The following is a 19,147-nucleotide window of genomic DNA, read 5'->3' as shown; positions in this document are numbered from 1 at the left end:
GATTTTGTTGTCCTCATATTTTCTCTTTGACATTTTTAGATGTTTTTATTAGACCCTTTTGGGAAACACTCACCCTCTTGGCTTTTTGTATTGACCCCTTGGAACAACTGGAGTTACAGTTTTGGAGTAACTTTATCATTAGCCTTCTACATTCAGCCCTCACAGCCTAGTTCTAACCTTGGTCCTTACAGTCAGAATGTATATGTATATGAATACATCACAACCTTCACAATTTGACATTCATACTAAGCCATATCCTGCTCTCTTAACAATGCATTGTTAGTATTAATAATAAAAAAAATCCCAGCCAACTGATAAGTAACACTTTTTCAGTTAATTGCCATTTGGTGTGTGGTTTTAATTTTGAAGATGTCTGAGATGCTAACTGTGTCCTGTGCACAGCCACTAGATGGTGCTGCTAGCTTGTTCAGTGCTGTCGGAAGCAAATCATGCATGAAATAGAAGCATTTAACACTTTTAGTAACTGTTGCAAAATTCAATCTTCATACAGTCCATTCCCTTCCCCTCACCCCAAACAATATTTTTCATAGACTTATGCAGTCCATGTGGGTCATACGTCTGTATAAATATTGAAAAATATCACATTCCTGCAAATGTTTTGTCTCTTGCGGGTGCTAAGCGGCCGCTTACCTTGCTTATTGGTTAAGTAAGCCTCTGATTACAGCATAGTTAATTATTTTAAAACCATTCACCTCAGTATCTCCAGCTGACAGTTTGGACTCTTCAGTCCATCAGAAAGAAGCTTCACTCCAGAATCCTGCAGGTCATTGTTACTCAGGTCCAGCTCTCTCAGAAAGGAGTTTGAGGATTGTAGAGCTGATGATAAACTCTCACAGGACTGAGCTGTGAGATTACAGCTGTGTAGCCTGTGTAGAGAACAAAACAAAGAGCAGTAGAAATGCTTATTAGTGTTTATAATCTGGAGCTTGAAAAAACCTTTAACTGTAGTGAATTAAGCAAAGATAAAACAATGATCTCTTCATAAAACATCAAACCAGCATTTATTTTCACACACACATTACTTTTATTACTTTTTCTGAACTGTCTAGGCCAGCAAGTCACTCATTTAAAATGAAGGCAATTACAAAAGACAGTGTTCATAAATGAATGTAAAGGAGACTCTTACAGTGCTCTTCTGGTGTTTCTGATCACCGGCAGCAGTCTCACCAGTGCTTCATCAGATCTTCTGTATTTCTGCAGTTCAAACATCTCTTGAGCCTCTTCTGACATCAGGAGCACAAACACCAGACCAGACCATTGAGCAGAGGACAGATTCTGTGCTGAAAGATTTCCTGAGCTCAGATTCCTCTGGATGTCCTCCACAAAGTTATCTTTCAGTTCACTGAGACAGTGGAAGAGATTGATGGTCCTTTCTACTGATTCCTCCTTCTCTATTTTCTTTTTGATATAGTCAACAGTGTTTTTCATGTCCCCTGTTTTCTGTTCCAGTCCTGGCAGTAGTCCCTTCAGGTCACTCTGATTGGACTCCAGACCCAGGAGGAACCGGAGGAAAAGGTCCAGGTGTCCGTTCTCACTCTTTAAAGCTTTCTTGACTGCAGCGTTATGAAGCTGAAACAGTGGCTTTTTGGACAGTTTCCATGTCAGTTTTTCTCTCCAGGATTGAAGAAATAGATCAGCTTTCTCATCTTTGCCCATCATAAACACATAAAGAGCAGCAAGGAATTCCTGTATGCTGAGATGTACGAAGCTGTAAACGTTTCTTGCTGCTACCTTTTCCTCCTGAAACATTCGAGTGCATAACCCAGAGTACAACGACCCTTTTCTGACATCTAGTCCACATTTTGCAAGATCTTCTTTGTAGAAAATCAGGTTTCCTTTCTCCAGCTGTTGAAAGGCCAGTTTCCCAAGCTTCAGAATAATCTGGTCAAAAGACTCTGCATTGTCTTTAGGTTCAGAGTCATCACAGTATTTTTCTTCCATCTGTTTCTTCTGAGAAATTAAGAAGCTTGTGTACATCCCTGTGAGAGTTGTGGGAGTTTTGTCATTGTTCTCTTGAGCCAGTAGAGGCTGAAGAACAATAAGAGAGATCCAGCAGAAGACGGGGATGTGGCACATGATGTACAGACTCCTGGATTTCTTGATGTGACTGATGAGGTTTCCAGCAGCCTCAGGACTGCTGTTATTTTTGAAGTATTGCTCTTTCTGCTCATCGTTAAATCCTCGCACCTCTGTCACTTGATCAATGTAGTTTCGGGGTATCAGACTGGCTGCTGCTGGTCTGGATGTGATCCAGATGAGAGCAGAGGGAACCAGGTGTCTCTTGATAAGGTTTATTATTATCTTACTTACTGTTGTTTTTTCATTTACATTTGTAAATATGTCATCTTTTTTAAAGTTCAAAGTAAAACGACATTCATCCAGCCCATCAAAGATGAACATAACTTTACCATCACCTTCAGGAAGAGAAGGCAGTTCTTCAGGACTACTAAAGAAGTATTTGTTGAGCAGTCCCATGAGACTACACTCTCCTTTAATCAAATTCAGTCTACGGAATGGAAGTGGAAATATGAAGACAATATCCTGATTTTCTGTTCCTTTAGCCCAGTCAAAGATGAATTTATTGACAGAGACAGTTTTTCCCACTCCTGCAATTCCCGTTGTCAGCACTTTTCTGTTTCGTCGACCTGTGTCACACTGGACTTTAAACATGTCATTACACACGATTGGCTTCTCCTTGGCAGTCAGTCGGTTGTGATTTGATTCGATCTGTATCACCTCATGGTCGTTCACTCTTCCTCCAGTCTCATTCTCCACCACATATAAATCAGTGTAGATGTCGCTCAGGTATTCCTGATGACCTGTCTCTGAATTACCAATCAATATCTGCTCGTAGTCCTGTTTTAATTTGTCCTTCAGTCTGCGGCTGGTCTCTGTGTAATCATGAAGAGTAGCTTCTCTATCGTCTGCAGTTGAGCCTTTAAGAAATAGGGAAAAAGACAGCAAAGACTAAATTATCATGTTTTTCATAAAGTCTGAAGACCTCTATAATGAAGAAATGATGGTTGCACCTTCTAACTGTTTCTCTAGTGTCTCCGTCGCTGAGGTTTTTTGTGGCTCTGTGAGGAAAGAGAAAATTAGTAAATTTATACAAAGGAAAGAGACAATAGATACAGTTACACAGAAGAATAAAGTGACAAGTACCTAAAGCATTTCTGAACAGTATGGCTACACACTAAACTTCCTTAAGAATAGGATTCACAACTACTGAGCATTATTTCATATATGATTGTTAATAAGCAGTGTTTCTCAGAAAGCACAGTTATTGTGTCTTTTTAAACATTACAGTTTATTATATTATATTTTTATTATATGAATTGTATTATAGTCATTATTATATATAAACTACTGTATATTACCATTTCCTGCAGTGTTTAAGCTGTAGTTGATGGTCACTGGGCCTGTGATGGTGTTTCCAGTGAGTACAGGAGCATTTACAGTTGCTGCTGTTTCAGCTTTCACATCAACACTGCTGCTCATCTGGCCTGGAATAGAGATAGAGAGATTAATTACATCGCTTAAATCACAACTTTAACATTTCTGATATTATTTTTTCTTTTATCACAATTACCTTCTTTTAGTTTTTTGTTTTCCAGCTCATCTAGTCTGTCATCATCGTGCTGTTCAACAGAAGCCATTGTCCTTTACTGACTTACAGCTGTTGGACAAGAACACACGAGTCTATAATGAATCGGCTGTTACCAGACACTTTCCAAAAATACAAAAAAAGTGCAGAGTATAAGTGCTGTTAATCAATTTAAAAATAAACAAAAACATTTTTAAAGATTTTTTGGTAATTGCGATAAACAGTAAAGTTTTTAATATATTTTGATATTGTAATACTTTCACATTAAATCTCCAAAATAATGTAGAAACAACATAAAGACATAAATTTGTGTACAGATATTGCTGTAGCTGGCCAACAACGGCCCGTTCGAGGAGCTTAGCCAGAAAAGGCAGATTGGCAATAGGCCTATAGATAGATAAGGTAGGGTAGGTAGGTAAATCAGAGCCGGGCTTTTTAAGAACTGGTGTAATAGCGGCTGTCTTAAGGGCCAAAGGGACATGCCCAGTAGCTAAGGAAACGTTAATAATTACGGTAATAGCAGGACATAAGCATGTGAAGTACATGTTTAGAACCTCATTAGGCAAAGGGTCAAGAGAGCATGTGAAAGAGCTCATAGACATGATTCATTTCAAAGTATTATCTATGCTGACAGTAGTAAAACTAGACGAGGAAGTGGAAAGTGAATTTTTAAAATGAGACTCAGTAGACAACCAAGACAAGCCGTTAATCTGTTTAACTGTTAATGCGTTATTGTTGCATTCACTTGCCCTAAATTCAACACCAGAGATTTTCTTCACAGACTATGCAGTGATATTTTATATTTGATTACTGTCTGTGCTTGAAAATCTAGTTTAGATCTACATGAAAAGCCTGAAAAGAACTGTTTATTTCATTTGTATATGTTTGCTCTGTTGTATTTATTTGTACTATTGCTCGTGATTGTATTATTTGTTATTTTATTACTGACTGTCTTTAACAATATTTAGAATTTATATGAGTTAGTAGGCTAGTAGTTTTTGGCATCATAACCTTATCTATTAAGGTTACATGGATCAAAAACAACTTAAACAATAACTAGACCTATTTTATTTTTTATATTTATTACTTGGTGGGGCCAGTGTACATTTTGGCAGGGCAAGTACAAATTTAAACCACTGGCCCGATGAGCCAGTAGAAAAAAACCTTAGCGCTGAGCCCTGATTTTACACATGTCTTGCTACATCCTCTGTGATGCAATTATAATTGCATTATTTTGTTAATTATAACTCAGCAATTATAATTCTCTGTCAAATTTGTCCTCGATATTTCCATGTTGTTTTGGATGGGTTTAATGATAATACAAGAGTCCTAAACCCCAGATAGAGGACAAAAACATGACAGACTCGAGCCCTAAAAAAGTGAGCAGACACTTTCGATAAGCAATTTTGAGAACACTAAGAAAAGACCACATTCTTTTCGCCTGTTTGCACACTTTAAACACACGTTTGCACCATTCATTGTGTTCATTCAACACCGTTTTTTCTTATGATAAATACACGTCAAAAATGCATTTTCAGGGACTTCAAAGCGCACGTCCAAAAATTTTTGTAGCAAACCACGTCAAACATTTTGCTGTCAAATCAACGCTTTTGATGGGTCAGTGGGCAATAAGACGCCCGACCAGGCGTATATGAATACTTAGGCTTGCCATAACTTCTATTTCACGTTTGAACAAACAATAACACACAGAATTATGCCAAAATGCCTGTTTTGTCAAGTATTTTCATAAGAGCAGTCTTAAATGCGTTAAATAACGTCTCAAATGAACTTAAAGAGTTATGATCAGATCCGCGTCAGATCCGCATCATATGTGGCACCAGCTCTTGAAGTGACAGCAGCCTAATAAACCCGTTGATGCGATGTCATTGATGTTAATCAAAGAACAAAGGTAACGGAGATTGTTGTAGCAGAGAAAATAATAGCTTTAATAAGGGTTAATTTTAATTTCTGTATATTTCCTTCCTGTTAGACAGGTAGGAAGGCCACAGGTAAATGTGACATTTATTATAATGGATTTATGTGAAGATTGGTTTTAAGTTCACTTACATTACAAGTTGATATTTTATTTGAAGCCTAACAAATGTTGAAATCGATAGCTTTTAGAGATGAATGTCTATAATTAATGTTTAAAAAATCATTTATCATAGAGACATCAGTAGCTGCATTAGTATCAGTGATACTGGCCTTGATTTATAAAAAGATGCCATTAAACAAATATTTAAAATATACTGTCTTAAAGTTGTTTCTACATTAATTTGGAGAGTAACTGTAAAATTATTGCAATATAAAATATTAAAAACACCAAAGTTTTTAAACGTGATTAATTCATTCTTTTTTTTTTTATCCGTTAAAAGCAATATTAAAAATATGATATTAATCATATCATATAATTAAAATATCATATTTATTGTTACTACTGTAAAGCTATTTTAAATTATCGTGGGATCTCATTCAATGCTTTCAGAATCTTTACTTTATAAATTTTTTTTTTTTTTTAAATGAACGTTTTAATGAATATATTGAACAAAAATTAATTCATTTATTTATTAAAACATATTATTATAGCTAAAACATGGTTGAATATTTACAAAAAGAGATGACTGGAGCATCAGGGATGAGACGAGGGGGACATGTCAGACCTTTGCCATTGTTCCAGGCCACGCCATCGAGACCGAGTCTTTGCTGGAGGCTGTTCATCTTTGTTTCAAAGCTTTATTTTGTTTTTCATGATAAATACACAAAGCAGTGTTTCCCCGCCTGGGAGTTTCTCCAGCATGCCGTGTATCACATTGATGGAAAAGAGTTTTCTGTAAAATTTGAGGACAACAGTTGTTTCAGGCCCACGTGATATTTAGTTGCATTTGAAATGTTTGTTGCTGTTCTTAATAAATCATCACATCTTAATAAATGAAATCATAATCGTGTAAGAGTTCAAATGAGCTGCTTAATGACTTTTAAAAATGCATTGTGTAATATTTAGGAGGATCTGTTGTTGACAGAAATGCAATATCATATACATAACACTGTTTTCAGTGGTGTATAAAGACCTTACTTAATGAACCTTTATGTTTTTATTACCTTAGAATGAGTATACATTGTATAATTGTAATAAGTGTACAAAAAAGAAGTATTAAAGAAATGTATTAAAAATGTATTTAAAAAAAACAATTAAATGAGATTGAAATCACATATACAGTGGCCTCTCTGGTTTATTGTATTACATTCGTAATATAACAAATATTTGTTACTAATTTTAATATGGAAGTTAGACAGGAAATAACCCAGCACATGATTAAGACTTAACCCAGCAAGATGGTTAATTTCACCCACTGGTTGGGTCAAATGAATGACCCAGAAATATGGGTTAAATGGTAAAACCCAGCACGTGTTCTGTCCAATAGTGACCCAGCGGTGTGGTTAAGGTTGGGTTATTTTTTAACCCTGCAGTTTTTAGAGTGCAACTTTCAATGCAAACCGTAACCCGTTTCGACCTAAACTGACAATGTAAAAATGCATTATGTCCTTATGCCTTATATAGAATGATTAAATGTAAGCAAACTTTCATGATCATGATCAAAACATACTCTGAAAAGCTTGTGTGATCAGGCCGTACTCTTCCTTCTACATGCTCTTTAACAGAACAGCTCTTCATACAGCGTCAGCGACGAGTGTGTGTCTGACGTTGGATGAAAGCCTTACGACAGTCGAGTGTCTCACAGAACAAACCAATGTACAAGAGTCTGATGAGAAACACTCCTGAAACTGTAACTAATAAAGCTGCTTTCAAATGATTCACAGTGGCCCCAATATTGATCTGAACCATGCGTCCCATTTAGAGGAGAAAAGACATGATCCGTATTGAGTTTAGCTAAACTGTGCACTGCTCTTCCAGTGTTGTCTGGGATATATGAACATATAACAGTTGCATGTTCCTCCCTGGGAGGCTAACAGAATATCAAGAGCCATTCGATTTAGTAAAACAAGCTTCCTCATTACATGCACTTCTTCTGCAATGTCAGCAACAGAACTAAGTGAGTTTTGCTGTGTCCTCAAACACCAAAGGTGGCCTCATGTAGTGCCTGTACTTCATTCTGTACATTGATCATATTTTCAGTTTCAGAGATTCAATTCTCGATCTGTGTCATGATTAAAAGATGTTTCACATAATCCTCTCCTCTGACATTACTCACATTGCCAGTAATAGAAGCCAAATAACATCCTTAAAATCCCTTACAAAGGAATAGATAAGCTTTGTTACCACAAACAAAGTGTGTGTCATTAGAACAACGAGTGTTTTGATTTCTCATTGTTAGAAGAGTTTTGTCACATCTGGAAAATTCACACATCTGGCTTAGACTTGCTCACTACATTCTTCCCTTCAAGGCACCAGGAAGAATTCACTTATTCCCTCCAGATTTCACATTAAGACAAACTGATATCTATAATCAGGACTGTTATATACAGTCAAATGCCATGAACTATAATGTTAATGAGAATAATTTCAGTAGTGACATACACTGCTCGTGAACAGCAGTTTGTTGTGCCAGGAATAATCAGCCACATTATAGACACATCTGTAAGCATTTGATTTTGTCAATGGTTCAAAATTGAGCATTTAGCACAAGTTTCACCATGTAATTTCCAAAAGTCATTGTGAAAATCTATTTCTTTACCACCTCATATTCTCTGTTTTTAACTTTTCCCTTTTACACTTCTGCCATTTGTTGTCTCAACATTAAGGCAGTCTATGCTCTAGTAATGTTACTCTAAACGAGTTATCTGACAGGTTTATCATTTTGATACTAGAATTAGTTGATTTCTTCGATGATCATCATACTACGGTAGTTAAGCAGTGAGTAATGTTGCTGTACAGGAAACATAGTTTAGACTGTTGAATGGCAGGGCTGTCCTTCACCAAATTACACAAACATCTCCTTAAAATGTCTACAAAACTGATCTGAGATCAGGTAAAAACCATAAACACTGGTTTACTGGGATCGGCCCCCAACAGCAAACCATTGAAACTTCGAAACATTTGGAAACAGTTGTGACGTAACAAAGCCATTTTTTACCGAATTCACGTATGAAAGCGGCCATCACTAGTGAAGACAAATATTTGATTGAACAAGATCCAAACTGGAGTATAAAGTCAGTATCTCTGTGCTCTTTGATGCGGGATAGTTCAACTTGCAAAAATCATATAAGGCCACAGCGCTCGAGAATTTGGAGAAAAATAAAAGCCTTTATTCATGGCTATAACATTTTTATGAACATTCATATATCCGCACAGCAAGTGTGTGTGAGGATCACATGCCAAGGCCATGGAGAGGAGTGAGAGGAGTTAGTTTTACCACAGAGGAATGTGAATGCAATCTAGCATAGTTTCCACTGATTCATATGTTGACTGAAGTATTGTGTAGCATGAAATATACATTCAATTTTAAACACGAACACGTTTCTCTACCTTGTAAGGATAATGTATGTTCCTTTGGTCAGCATATAAATGCCCAACCTTTGTGTATTGACGAATGAAGACCATCTCTCCAGTAAATAGTTTTTCTCTGCTATGTCTTGACATATAATAATAAATAAGAGATCTCATGGCATCTCATGGTGTTCGCTTCTGTGATTCAGGGAGAAAAGCTTTCTTACAAGTCTAGACTAGTGCCAGTGCTGCCAACTCTCAGACATTCAGTGCGAGACTCATGCTATTGACACTGCTCTCACACTTACTCACGTTACACAACCATATTCTCACTTCTCCTTCTAAGCTTTTTCAGGTTTTTTTTTTTTTTTGTTTTGTTTTTTTTGCTCTGTGGCCTGATTTCAAAGCCCTTGAAGATATTCCTGAAAGATGATCCTCATGATTGATATCCACTGTTACAGCAGTGTCAGCTTGACAGATGTCATTGTTCTCATTGGCATCTTCAGTCAGGGTGGCATTGCTGTAAACAGCGGCAGATTTCATGCTAAGGTGGCATTTGTCAACTGGGGAATTCTCTTTATTTTCCCCTGACACTTTGCACAACACAAGTGAGGAGCCACTTAACTCTATATTATTACTTCTAAAAATCTTGAGTCTCACCTTATTTTTCAAAACTTTTGCTGTTTCTTTTGCTTCCTGTTTAATCCGTGTTTCAGACAGCTCTGTACGTTAACAATGGAGCGGTTCATAGAGTTTTATTTTGAACTTGGACTTAAGTATAAAGAATTACGGACACATCAATTGTAACGGCCACCAGCTGGAGTGCCCTTGAGAGCCACCAGAGGGCACTCCACACCAGACTATTGTCACTCTCACAAACTACATTTCCCAGAACTCACTGCCCGGACTCATCACTGATTGCATTCACCTGTGTCTCATTACCTTGTTAGTATCAGCCTATTTATTCCATGTTCACTCCTTCACTCACTGCAAAGTTTTGTTTGTGTCACACTGCATTTCTGAGCATTCTCCCTGGTTTCATGTTTCTTGGTTTTTTGGATTTCTTGCCCTGTTTCCTGGATTACTCTTTTGCCTCTGACCCCTGCCTGTTTTGTTTGTTTGTTTTGATTCTTTGTTTTTACGGACTGCCTGCCTGTATTTGACCTATTGCCTGTTCTTTGGATTGCCCCTTAAATAAAAGCTCCTTCATGTCTCTGAGCAGTTTGTGACATCAATGGTTTGTGGCAAGATCCATTTCCATTTTTTGAGACATCCTTCAACTTTTTCTAAAACATTGTCCCAATTTTTCTAAAACATTTTCCCAATACACACAAAAGTATCACCTCCAAGATAAACACCAAGATATTTAAACCCACCCTTGTTCCAAATCAACCCGGCAGGTAAAACAAGTTTTATACTTAACTCATCACTGATTGTTACAGCTTCACTTTTCCCCCAGTTAATTTTAGCAGAGGACAATAGTCAAGTCAAGTATATTTGTATAGCGCTTTTCACAATACAGATTGTATCAAAGCAGCTTCACAGTATTAAATTAAAATAATACAACAAGGTTTGTTTCTAGTGGAATTTATTGATTGATAAAATCAAATTAAATATCCCCAGAATATCCCCAACTGAGCAAGCCAAAGGCAACAGTGGCAAGGAACCGAAAAACTCCATCAAGTGACCCAATGGAGAAAAAAAAAAAACCTTGGGAGAACCCAGGCTCAGTCGGGGCCAGTTCTCCTCTGGCGTTTATTAACTAGAGGCCGGATTGTAATTTGAACTGTAAGATTAAAAATATTAAATGAATGCCTGGCTGAAGAGATGCGACTTTAATCTAGTTTTAAACTGGGAGAGCGAGTCTGAGCAACGAACAGTATCAGGAAGACTATTCCAGAGTTTTGGAGCTAAATGTGAAAATGCTCTCCCTCCTTTGGTGGATCTGGATATCAAGGTATGACCAAAAGCCTTGAATTTAGTGATCTTATAGAGCGCGAAGGATTATAGGGCGATAGAAGACCCGTTAAATAAACTGGAGCTAAGCCGTTTAGGGCTTTATAAGTCAGTAGCAATACCTTGTAATTAATACAGAACTTTATAGGTAACCAATGCAGTGATGATAAAATCGGTGTTATATGATCATATTTTCTTGATCTAGTAAGAACTCTAGCGGCGGCATTTTGGACTAACTGTAGCTTGTTTATTGAGGATGCAGGACAACCGGCTAATAAAGCATTACAGTAATCTAGTCTCGAGGTCATGAATGCATGAACTAACTTTTCTGCATCAGAAACTGATAGCATATTACGTAGCTTAGCAATGTTTCTAAGGTGGAAAAAGGCGGTTTTTGTAACATATGAAATATGATTTTCGAAAGACAGGTTGCAATCGAGTATAACACCCAGGTCTTTTACTGTAGAGGATAAAGTAACAGGACATCCTACGATGTTAAAGTTGTATTGTGAGAGGTTTTGTGGGCGGTTTGTTGAACCGATGATTAGTACCTCTGTTTTGTCTGGATTTAATAAAAGAAAATTACGCGTCATCCAATCTTTTATATCTTTAACACACTCTGTCAATTTGTATAATTTAGCGTTTTCATCTGGCCGTGATGAAATATATATTTGAGTGTCATCAGCATAACAATGGAAACTAATTCCATGTTTCCTTATAATATTTCCAAGTGGCATCATATATACTGAGAATAACAGAGGGCCTAACACAGATCCCTGCGGCACTCCATAGTTTACTGGAGTTATGATCGATTTTTCTCCATTTAAATAGACAAAATGGTAGCGGTCAGATAAGTATGATCTGAACCAGTTTAATGCTTGTCCTTGAACACCAGTATAATTTTGTAGTCGATTTTGTCGAACACCAAAAACATTAAGATTTTCTACAAGGGTGTCAATGTCTTCTTGTTTTTTGACAATGACAACAACATCATCGGCATAAGCAGATCATTTAAAAACTGTTTCACATCCAGGAAGGTTTACACCGAATAGAAATTGTCTTAATTTGTGCAGAAGAGGCTCTATGGCCAAGGAGTACAGCATACCAGATAATGAACATCCTTGTCTGACCCCCCTATGAACTTTAAAAGGAGCACTTAAACCACCGTTGATCTTTAAAATACTCTCAATGTCACTATACAAGACTCAAATCATGTTTATAAGGCCAGAGCTGAACCCAAACACATCTAACGTTTGCCCCAAATACTGGTGTTCGACTCTGTCAAAGGCCTTTTCTTGATCAAATGAAATTATGCAAAATTCAAAACCCAATGAATTGGAGAGGTCCAAAACATCATGAATTAAAATGATATTGTCAGATATCAACCTATTGGGTATACAATAAGTCTGGTCAACATGAATAAAATGCTCCATAACTTTTTTCAGTCTCATTGCCAACACCTTTGACAAAAGTTTGTAGTCAACCGCCAGTTCTTGATCTCTTGTAAATCCCCTTTTTTAGGGAGAAGAGTGAGGATTGCTCTCCTGCAGCTCAATGGTAAATGTCCTTTACTTAAACTGTCTCTGAGAACAAGCAACAAATCTTAGCCAATCACAGGCCAGAAAACTTTATAAAAGTCCACAGGAAGGCCATCAATGGCTGGAGCTTTACCGCTTTCTAGACTCTGCAACACAGAATGTAGTTCATCAGCAGAGATCGGTGCATCCAACTCTGCATTATCCTCCTTGGAAACCCTCATAAAAGGACTGCGCCTTTAACAAATTACATTTCATTTCTTAACTTTAAACAAACTGATAAGGGAAACTCTCTTTGCATCCTCTCTGGCTCCATTGATGTTTAAAGAACCCAGCTTTATGTCACACATAGCAAATGTTAATTTGCATTTTAACAAAACAGAGAGGTTTACACAAACAAAGAAAAAGAAAAAAAAAGACACTTAACCATCATTAGCTATTTAACTTTTATCATAAATTATTTCGATAATAAAAATGTCTTGGTCTGTAAAGGTCAGTTGGCCGGGGTGTTCTGTATTTTAATGAATAGTTAAACTGAATCAAGGAACAACTTTAGATCTGGGAAAAACTCATCAACTTTAACTGATCTCAAGCCTGAATTTTGGTGAAAGAGTAAGCACTCTCCACATCCATCTGTGTGTCTCCACTAACATCATTTTCAGACTCTTTGTGTTCATCAGCCCATCATCTGACTGAGAAGAACAGCTCATGGGACTCGTCTTTGACACTTTTGTAACTTGTTCAGTGTTTGATTTATTTTCTGTATTTTTTTAAATTTGGAAATGTCAGCGTCCAATAAAACCTCTTCCTCATTAAACAACACTGACTCAGCTACTCTAGCCGCGGTTTGACCAGTTCTCTGCGGTTCGCCAGGTAAAGAGGCTCCGCTTTCGGCCCGAACGGGCGGCGGGTCCGCTGCATTAACAGCCCGCGTCTCACCTGCTCTCTCTGGGCACGGGGGAATCAAATGCCCTACAGTCCCACACCCAAAGCATTTCATCATCTCTGATGTTATATGTACAGTGTAGTCAAAGTCATCAAACTTAAACTTCAACAACAAATTCAATTCTTCATCGCTCTTTTTGTGAATCATGTGTACATGTCTCCTAAAAGACACAACGTGTTTAAGATGAGGAGATTTACAGCTGATAGGAATCATCTTTATCGGAGACACTAGTTTTCCGTGTCTATGATAATGTGCAAATGAAGGAACACAGACACATTTCCATAATGACCAACACAACCTACCAAGAGCAGCGGGAATGAAAAATAACGATGTTTTGGAAAGTGATATTTTCAGATAAAGTCTTCCTCTGGCGTTCCACATAAGGAAGACAAGTGGAGTAAAAGAATCGGCTCAAAGGATTCGGTCATGAAGTCGTCTCGGAGATCTCAATTTATATATTTATTCGCTTAGCACCGGCGCAGCCCTGCCTTAGCATTTCCTAATGATTTTCCTGTTGTTGTTTTTTTACTCTGTCACTTTAATAAAAAAATAAAAAATAATAATACTCATTAAAAACATCAGAATCAGCGCAAAGCAACATCATCTTTCCAAACACTCAATCAAAGAGTATAGAAGTACCAAGAGGCGAAACTCCGTTGCAGTTTTGACAACAGCCACTAGGTGGCGCTTCGGTAGCGCGGCCGCCATTTTGGACTGAACCAACGGCTTTACCGTTAGCACAACTACAGTATATACAGCATTAACATTATGTCTGGAAATAATTGGAAACAAAGAAAACAGTGTTCTGCCATCAACTGCAACATCTTCCAGTGTACAACCAATCAACTACCATTTCATAGATTCCCCAAAGATCCAGAGAGGTAAAGTAGAAAAGGTTTTTATTAACTTTAAAGTGAGCTAACGTCAACGATAACAGGTGCTGTAACGTTAATGTAAGCTATCCCAGTAACAGTTTGATAATGTTATGTATTTGGTCGAAATTGTCAAGACTCGAAATGGGCTTTTTAAATCGCATACTTTCAGAGATATATGAACACTTAACCTGGCAAATGACCGCTTTATTAATTCATTGTTATCACTAAATTAACTCTTTAACTGTCACCTTTTTTTCGCATAAACATGAAAATCACTATCCAAACTTAAATGGTTGTAATTCAAGAATGCTTTGGAATATAGACCTATGGTTGGTCTTGTTTTAAAGAATACATTTGTCAGATTATTGTTGAAGTGAAATAAATTATGAAAGTGAAACCGAAAAAAGTTATATAAGTTTGAGTTTATTAAAATGTACAAATTTAAAAATATAATTATTTATATTTTATATAAAATATATATATTACAAAATATATTTTACTCTAGAACTGCAAGAAAATGAAAGCAAAAAATCTGAACAAGTTGTGTTCCACATTTTAGGTTGATATGTTGATATCTCGCTTCCTCACCCTTTCTGCCGTGCTCTAACGTTACACGGTTTGGAGCTGCGCGCTCTTGCTCGCTCGCTCGCTCTAGATTCCGGGAGATTTTAGCTAATTTGCGGGCATCAGGGAGCCGCTATCAATATGCGGGAGACTCCCGGAACTTCCGGGAGACATGGGATGTCTGTTATAGAGATATTAAAAACTAGAAACTACTATTTAGTTCATTTAACCGCTTTTGAATTTGAACCGGTATCGTTCAATTCTATGACAGCTGTGTTGCGTTCAGTCCAAGATGGCGGAGCTGCAGCTCTGCGCATGGGTGCGTTTGTTGCAATGGAACGTTCTATTGAGTTTCGCCTCTTGGTACTTCTATACTCTTTGACTCAATGCCAGTGCGGCACAAACACTGTGTGATGCGTGGGCTGAATATAACATTAGGAAGGAGGAGGATCCAAAATCAGGAATGCTTTGAGTGAAGGGCATGTAAAGCAGTTCAGGAAAATAGGGACACCCAAGCAATAGCAACACCCTAGCAACCACCCAAAATGCCTGAGTAACCGCCCAGAACACCATAGCAACCGCCTAGTAACACCATAGCAACCACACAGAACACATCTATCTATCTATCTATCTATAAACTTTAAACTATACTTTAAACTACTTTTAAACTTCAAACTACTTTAAAGTTCTTCAAAATTTCTGGTCCAAACTTTCTCAAGTCTCGACAAACTTTTTAATCTAGTTTATTATTTATTATTATTATTATTATTGAGTAGTTTCACATAGGTGAAATAAAAACATAAAATAATTTATCATTTTATTTACTTTTGCTTCTTCCTTTAAATATCACAATCCAGACACTTTAATTGGAGAGTATAGATTTTCTGTAGCCATCAAAAATACATGTTTGTCATAATCGATCTTCTCACTAAAGCTGATCGTCTGTGAATCAACACCTGGCCTACAGAAGAGCGGAAGTGTTGAACATTTACATGTTTACTTTCCACCTCTGTATATTTCAGATTGTAAAGAGTCTGTAAATTAATCTAAACTAAAAGCAGAATCCCTAGAGCTCGATATCATTATAATCCTGAAGATTAATGAAAGACCTACCGTGATGTGATATTTGTGCCAGTGTAAAATGTGTTTTGGCTCTCTGTCACCCTGTTTGAGTTTGCATTCTGTGATCTGTCTACGCTTTCTCTTCCTCTCTGTGGTTTTCCTGCCTGCAACTTTGACACAAGCAGAAAACAGGCTAACTCATGTATTGACACATGTATCCTCTGTCCAACTGTATTAAACTGAGAAACAACTGAGCAGCAATCTGGTCTCTGTGTCTCTTATTTGGTTCTCCAAGTGCACTGTCAGGCTTCACGAGATTTGGAGGGCATTGCAGAAGACTGTAGATAATCAAGAAGTTATTATTGGGTTACTGTGTGTGTGCGTGTAAAGTAAGTGATTATTGCTGTATTTCCTGTGTTGACAGAGCGTCTGCTTATTCTTATGTTATGAAGAGTAGCCAATTAGCACATATAGCTTGTATAATACATGTGTGAGTCCATGTAGTCTTTTTCTTGAGTGTTTCTACATTATGTTGATGTGAGATGCTTGTGTATATCTCATACATCACTTTATTGTGGATATAAGTGATATTTAGAGATGATTATTAACATGCAATTATCATTCACGTGCTGATAGCGCCCTCTTGTGGAGATGTACAGAATAATCACTCAACTGTGGGTTCAATAGTGCTTTATTAATGTCATTGTGTATATATATATATATATATATATATATATATATATATATATATATATATATACAGTTGAAGCAAATGTGCCATATTGTGTCGAGGCTTCGAAACAATCCGACACCCGTCTCAACGGTGACACCTAGTGGTCACTTGCAGGTGTTGATCTGAAACAACCTTGACAACGAGCCATTAAAAATGTTTTTTTTATTTTTTATTATTGCATTTTTCTAATAGTCTTTATCTTTCTCTCTCTCTCACACACAAACACACACACACGGAAATTGAATAAATACTTCGGATTTGGTATATGAGCAATTATTAATAACAACAACAAAAACACTAATAATAAGATTAATGAAACACCCCCATTCCCGCGACCTGTACAACCCCCTTAAGTGCAAGATGTCACTCTTGTCTGTCTTCAAAACTTGAGAGCCATGTGTTATTATATTTCAATTATAATTATATTTCAAATGCATACGTTGCTTAGATGGCCCAGCAGTGTCAGTAGCAGGCCTAGGAACAGGGGGAATGCCATCCTCTGCACCCTGGACAATGGCAGGATGAGTGCTCCTCAAATAGCACATCATGGATGATGTATTGTTGCAGTAGGCTAGCTGCCGATCACAATACACACATCTCACTTTATTTGGGGTTTCTAAACGGAAATGCTCCCACACCACAGATGTACGGCGTCTCTTCTGGGGAGCCTCCATTTTTATCTATCTATATATGTTTCTATCTATTAATCTATCTGTATTATTTCTATCTATGCATCTATTAATGTCACTATATGTATACTCTCTCTGTCTAGCCTATCAGTCAATGTGTAAATTTAAATGTAAGCTTAAATATAACAAATTGCACTATAAATGTCACTATATCACCAAAAATCCGCTATCTCAAAATCAAACTCCTCTCACAAAAACCCAAGAGGTCAAGATGCGTTGACTTCACTTTTATAGATGTGCGATTGTGTGGTCTGTTCCCTGTTCCCGACCGTGTCAATGATCAAATAGTTAGCACCACGAGGAGAAAGTGTGGACGGCTAATTACCACGCGCGAGCTAAACGGACTTTGCCAGCGAGTAGCCTGCTTGGTTGCTGTGTTGAGTGCATCGCCTGAAAAGCCTAATCTTCGAGGAAGAGACTGTGAATGTTCGGAGGGATTCTTCCAGGCTGTTGAGCGTTGGAAGCATCGTGTTCCGGAGCGTTTAAGGACAACACGGCGACTCATCAGTTCTGTTGCGTGAGTTTTATTTTGTTTGTTGCGCCGAGGCGTGAAGTGACCATTGCGTTTTAGGTCTCAACGATCTCAAGCTACACAACAGGCCTGCCACGTGTATTCATTTGACTATCATTTTGATGGCCATTTAGTCATTTGCCGGTGTTCTGACGATTCATGCTACCCATCGAGATGTGCTACTTACTGGTTCTGCGCATGTGCAGACTCACAATTGTGTTATGCGTTACCACGCCCATAAATCTAGGCATCCTTGATGTGTCAAGACTTCGGTTGACGGACGGTGAGCATTGCGATATCTTTAATCCTTTTTTATTACAAAATTGTACATGTGAACGTGTAAATATTAGCATGCACACCTTCTTTTCAGCATAATATTGTAATTAGCTATGAATGGCCTACGTTCATCGTGTGTTCTACTTATTTCAGAGTTCTGAAAGTTTAAAATAAGAAAGTTCTAAATAAGCATTACTAAAAGCCAGACAATTTTGTCTTTAAAAATCATTTGCTATGTAGTGACCTTTAATTTGGAGTAGAAACAGGAGGAGTGACTTTATCACATCAGACATGTGACACTTTGCTCACAGCTGATTGGTCCAAGTTCGGTTTGCAACCTCTTACCTGGAACATCACCTGACCCGCACCAGGTTAGCTGTGGAGCGCGAGTTACTATGGTGATGAACACGGCTAACAGCCAAACCACTTTCATGGTGCCTAAAACCCAGGGTTGGCGCAAACCAAACTGAAACATAAATGGCTAGCCACCCAAACCGGCTTCATGGTACAGGCCCCCGGGTCTCTTTCTACGCTAAATGTTTACGACAAGGCTTTTATGTTTTAAAGTTTTGCATTTTGAGGGCAGGTGTCCTACCTAGCCAGAACTCATCTGTCACTTCAAAGATCCCCACCTGGCTGAAGAGATCAAATGTCTGTAGTGCAAAAGAACTAACTATGGCAAAATGATCAAGTTCACAGACTGCTGTCAACACTTTCACTATGTATGTATTAACATTACCAGATACTCCAGAAAATGGAAATGTGGATGCAAAAAGAGCCAAGTAGCCTAATAAATGATGCACTAGAATATGTGTAGTATTATATAGTATTATTATAAGTCTTGGTATTAATTATTCACATTTGCACAGTCCTCCTTAGGTTGTTGAGACCAGCACAGCACAGTATCTGAAAGTTTTTAAGCTGACCTA

The 19,147-nt window shown here is 37.5% G+C and overlaps 1 protein-coding gene across 1 annotated transcript in view; it reads right to left on the bottom strand.

The window, feature by feature from the left end:
* The window catches only part of LOC311081642 (protein NLRC3-like), an 81,676-nt gene extending 65,327 nt beyond the window's left edge, over positions 1–16,349 (bottom strand). Inside the window, exons 1-6 of the mRNA XM_084112235.1 lie at positions 16,061–16,349; positions 3,611–3,697; positions 3,399–3,524; positions 3,051–3,098; positions 1,148–2,957; positions 714–887 (exon numbers count right to left, since the gene is read on the bottom strand). Coding sequence (XP_083968361.1) covers positions 714–887; positions 1,148–2,957; positions 3,051–3,098; positions 3,399–3,524; positions 3,611–3,677 — 2,225 coding nt within the window. The 5' untranslated portion in view covers positions 3,678–3,697; positions 16,061–16,349. The remainder of the gene's footprint in view (positions 1–713; positions 888–1,147; positions 2,958–3,050; positions 3,099–3,398; positions 3,525–3,610; positions 3,698–16,060) is intronic.
* Positions 16,350–19,147: the final 2,798 nt, after the last annotated feature.

Source organism: Abramis brama (genome assembly GCF_963993115.1).
Source record: "Abramis brama genome assembly, chromosome: 4".
Taxonomy (NCBI): Eukaryota; Metazoa; Chordata; class Actinopteri; order Cypriniformes; family Leuciscidae; genus Abramis; species Abramis brama.
The sequence above is the reverse complement of the archived record's forward strand: the minus strand, read 5'-3'. Positions and strand labels throughout refer to the sequence as shown.